The 4,769-nt window shown below is 38.3% G+C and overlaps 1 protein-coding gene across 1 annotated transcript; it reads left to right on the top strand.

The window, feature by feature from the left end:
• Positions 1 to 926: 926 nt before the first annotated feature.
• LOC140599501 (beta-defensin 107A-like) lies at positions 927 to 4,517 on the top strand. Its single transcript, XM_072762647.1, has 2 exons — positions 927 to 996; positions 4,375 to 4,517. Exons 1-2 carry the CDS (start codon positions 927 to 929, stop codon positions 4,515 to 4,517), a joined length of 213 nt encoding a protein of 70 aa, XP_072618748.1.
• Positions 4,518 to 4,769: the final 252 nt, after the last annotated feature.

Below are 4,769 nucleotides of genomic sequence, written 5' to 3'. Positions count from 1 at the left end.
GGAGGGTCTACTTGTCAGGAGCTCACTTTTCTTTATTTAAAATGGAACTCCTCATTTGAGTTTTAATCTTTCAAATAACCCCCCCTGCTTAAAAATCCTTCAATAGTTTCCCTTTGATTTTAGGATAAAATTCAAATTTCTTAGTAAAATGTGCATAAACATCTACATAGTTCTCCAACCCATATTTGTTGAATGAAAGCTATTCCCATAACATATGAGGTATGATCATATTTTGTCATAATATCATTATCCTTAATAATAATATTTACAAATGTAAAAACTTTAAACGTTTAGTAAGATTTGTGAATTAACTGTTTGACTATTCAAGAGTTTCCCTAATTAGACAGCTATCAATTAAGTCTAAGAACCTGTATATTTTGAATGGCTATTGCTGCAAAGCACTTTATGAGTAATCAATGGAAAGAGAAGGATGGAAGGAGAATTGGTTTCTTTTGTTGAGCTGATAGTCAAACTGGATGGATAAAAATTCTTCACATACTATAATTTTTGAAAAGCAATTATAACAGGTACCCATTAGTAACCACCAAGTTAATCTTATAAGAGACCAAGTTGCAAGTAACATCTTAAAGAAGAAGAGGAGTGGGGGTTATAGATCTTCTGGAAGTGTAGGCACCTGAGATGGGGCTTCAGGGAATAGATGTCTAGGCAGAGACATAGAATGTAGGAATCCAGGCAGAGGGACTAGCTGTCTGCCTTACTCTCTGATAGACATCATTGAGGTAACTCCTGATCCGGCAGCCCACACGTTACTCAGTGGAGCATGAAAAATAGCTTCTTTTTAATGGACGTTTCAAACTGAAGTTGACTTCCAGCCCTTTCATAGCTGTAGAACTTGTTTTAATCAACTTCCCTTGATAAAAGAGCTGGATTCTAGCAACTATACCTCCTTTATCCTCTCTCTACTGATGTCTGGAGCCATGAGAATTTTTTTCTTTGTTTCTGCTGCTCTCATTCTCCTTGCTCACATTTTCTCAGGTAAGAGGGAAATCCTAATAGATGTAAGGGTGGCAATCTGTCTTTTGAGAAGAAAGTTCAGACTTTAGAAAAGTGCATGACTAATCCCTGTATTCTAAAAATGTCCCAGCACAAAGCAGTTACTAGAAATCTTTTCTTGAGCTTAAACACAAAACTACTGAGCTGGACTATCTCCACACAGAAGGGTGTCTGGTTAATTTACCCCAAAGCTCCACCAAGGGATTCAGACTTCTCTTTACAGTTAGCTCTCTTTCCATCTTCTGTAATCGTCCACACAGCTTCAGCGTGTGCCCAAGTGATAGCTCTAAAATGAGAGAAAATTTCAGAGGCAAATTTCAATCACACGTGTTAATTTAGAGAAGTATAGCTTTTGTAGCCTAAATGAGAAAAAAAAAAAAAACTTATGATAAGAGATTCTTAGTGTCGTTTTTTGTATTTTTTTTCCGATTTTTATGTTTTATTAGTTGGTCCAAATCTCCTAATCTTAGATTAGTTAGAATTTCTTTCTAGTTCTCACACACTTATAGAAAATTATATCATTTAAACAACTAACATCTTGATTGGTTTGCTTTTACATCTTTGAGAGCTTTGAAATGCTCTCTTTTTGCTCAGTACTGCCAAGACTCTATCCCTAAGAAATTAAAAGATGTATTTATTTTAGAGAGAGAGAGAGAGAGGTGGAAGAGGGGTAGAGGGAGAGAGAGAATCTCAAGCAGTCTCCCCAGTGAACGCAGAGCCTGATGTGGCGCTTGATCCTATGACCTGAGATCACAGCCTGGGCCAAAATTAAGAGTCTGATGCCCAGCTGAGACACTCAGGTGCCATCGCCCCCCACCAAGAAACTTTTATATCCATCCCTTCTCAACTATACTTCTGTTATTAAGTCATTACTAGTGGGGGTCCCTCATGTATTATGAAGTATTTTACTACTTCATGATTTCCTGGTTTTTGCACTTACTTATTACACAATCAGGCCTCAATAGGCCTACCAAACCAATACATATAAAACTTAATAAGCAATTGTTTGGGCATTATAGAAAAAGTAGGTAAAGTGGAGGTAAAAAAATGTAATTAGAGTAAGATCTTCATGCTTAATTTACTTGAAGTTTATTATTTTATTATTTCTGTGTTGGTAAAAAATAGGTTCCCCAGAATAGTAAATAGGTATTTGATAAATTTCAAATATACAAATAAGTGAATGGGTGAGATGGGAAGATTCATTAAAACTATAACACAAAACAGTTCTCATAAGTGCCATAAATGAGGCAGACTATAAAAAAAAGCGATGGAAGTAGAACCGTGGTTCTAACCGTGGGATCAGAAGGGCCATCTTGGGAAATGTTCTTCACCTTGAACTTTTGAAAACAGGTATAAAAACATGCCCTTACATTTCAAAGTCTCATTTATCAGGTCAGTTACTTGGTTTCTGCTCCAGTCTTCTCTTGAAGGTCAGACAATGGATCCAGGTAGAGAAACACATTTTAAGCCATCTTCTCCATTCCCATTCAAAAGTCTCTGACTCATTAAGGGCTTCTTGTTCCCAAATTCAGCTCAGGTACATTTGAATCCTAACAACAAGCCTAGTGTGGGCTCAAATTAGGAGCGCCACAATCACAACAACCACACAGAATCACAGAGCTGGAAGTGAGTTCAATGATCAGTAGAAGAGGTAATGAACACAGATATTTTTACACCAAAACACCTGAAGTTGGATCTCAGGTCTAATCCTTCTAAGTTGTGTGAACCATTGTGCTTCAGTCTCCTTTCTAGAAGGGGTTATAATAATAATAATAATAATAATAATAGGATTGTTTGAAAGATTAAGATACATGTTATGTTAATTAGAGGCAAACTTATTTTAACAAACACATTTAAAAAGAGAGTAAATGAAAAAATAGTTAATTTTTCTTTTAGGGAAAAATCCAAAAAACAGGTAAGTTGACTATTACGGTTAGAAAGAACACTCTTCTCCACCAAGTTACTTTGAGCCTAGGGAGGAAGGTCAACTTTGTGTCCTAAACATGTGTCTTTCATCTGGTTCTAAAGATGCTCTGACAGGAAGGGCTGAAGAGTAAGTAAAGCTCATGATCAAAAAGATTGCACAGAAGCATCTACATCATTTCATTTCTCTTTCATTGGTCCAAACTTACCCATGCAACCATACAGAGAACGGGGCCTGGGACTGATGTCTTTTGCTGAGTCTCCTCTTGTTATCCAGAGATTCCATTACTCATTGTTTGAAGTGAGAAGTAACTGCTTGGGGAAGGTTTAACAATCCCTCTGTTTCTATAATCTGCTTAAACAAAGCCAGGCACATCCTCTGTGCCCCGAGAAAGTACACTATTATTATTGTCTGCTTATCATTGTTCTTAAATCATCATTCTCATTCTTATTACCTGCCTCAATTAAGTATTTAAACGCCTTATGAGTATTCCATGTCATTGATTGGCTAAATGCCTGATGAATTTCCGTAGTCTATTACAATATCCAAAGTTCAACTTTGGACTATTTTAAAAATTTCCTCTTACTTTGAGAAGAAATCTAAGGCTGTGCAATTCCTTTCTGTTGGTCTGAGTCCTAACTGGAGCATGAATAGGTTCAGTGTTTCCTCAGCATGGCATTATCTCAGGTACGACAGCAATATGTGTTCTTTCTCCTCCTCAAAACTGTATTTTCCCAGAACAAGTTCCCTTTGGGAGTGACTGCCAGTTCTTTGTATTACTTCTCCTGAGAACATCTATCACCAAAAACTTTTTTCAATCATTTCTCTCAAAATACCTTACTCTCTTCAGCTTAATCTTTGTTTAGAAGTAAAACTCGTTGTCCATATCACTCTGAATTCCAGAATTAAACCCATTTTTCATTGACATTTCTTACAGAATGGATCAGCCTCAGGTTTCTTTTATCTTTGCACCTAAAATCTTAAAACTCCAGAGCCACATGGCTGTGGTCTATCGTTGCATGTGGTCTCTCGTTGACCGGCCTACAGTATAAACAGCACCATCTTTCCCTTTTGTTATATGTCTGAGACTATTAATATGGAGACATGAAAACAATCACACATTGGGAAGGAATGTTATTGAAATTAGAAAGTAGACTGCCTCCATCCCAGGAAGACATGCTCTGCTTCTAGATATCCTAGAAATGACTATGGCAGAGGGAATTGAATACCCAGTAGGGACACTGTGTAAGTTGTGCGGGGAATCTGACCTCCCATACAGCTGCTCAGGTGACATGTGCTTTTTCTGATCGCTAGGCGTGTACTCTGTGTCTGCAGGACACTCGGTAAGAGGGAATTGTGATTTTGGCCCCAGTGATGTTATGTTGTTTTCTGGTCACCAATCACTGGATAACTGAGGCCTTGCTTTCTTCCCTCAGCTCATGGAGCTATACGCAGAAGGATGCAGTGCCAGAAGATGGATGGTCGCTGTGCAGTTGAGTGCCTTTCCTTTGAAGATAAGGTTGGGGGCTGTAGAGCTGAACTGACACCACTTTGCTGCAAAAAAAGGAAGAATAATTAAAAGCCAAGCAGGAGCTACAGAAAGTGAGAAGCAAAGATCCTCTGGCTGTGAGCTCCATGTGGCAAACATCCCTGGATTTTTTCTCTTGACCTCCAACATGGGCATTCTATGAATGAAGCTGTCAATCCAGCTTCTGACACTGCAGAGAAATACCCTCTGTAGGCCTGAGGGGCATCGGGGAAGGCACTGTGTTATGTTGGCCTTTGGAATCCCCACTGGCTGGCAGAGGCCCATTAATTATTTTATGGATTG

Source organism: Vulpes vulpes, chromosome 7 (assembly GCF_048418805.1).
Source record: "Vulpes vulpes isolate BD-2025 chromosome 7, VulVul3, whole genome shotgun sequence".
Taxonomy (NCBI): domain Eukaryota; kingdom Metazoa; phylum Chordata; class Mammalia; order Carnivora; family Canidae; genus Vulpes; species Vulpes vulpes.
The sequence above is the reverse complement of the archived record's forward strand: the minus strand, read 5'-3'. Positions and strand labels throughout refer to the sequence as shown.

What these genes read in the sequence shown, in the direction of transcription:
- LOC140599501 (XM_072762647.1), top strand. Translation starts at nt 927, where the DNA reads ATGTCTGGAGCCATGAGAATTTTTTTCTTTGTTTCTGCTGCTCTCATT. An exon ending in CCTTGCTCACATTTTCTCAG is followed by an intron (nt 997 to 4,374) that starts GTAAGAGGGAAA and finishes TTCTTCCCTCAG; the next exon opens with CTCATGGAGCTATACGCAGA.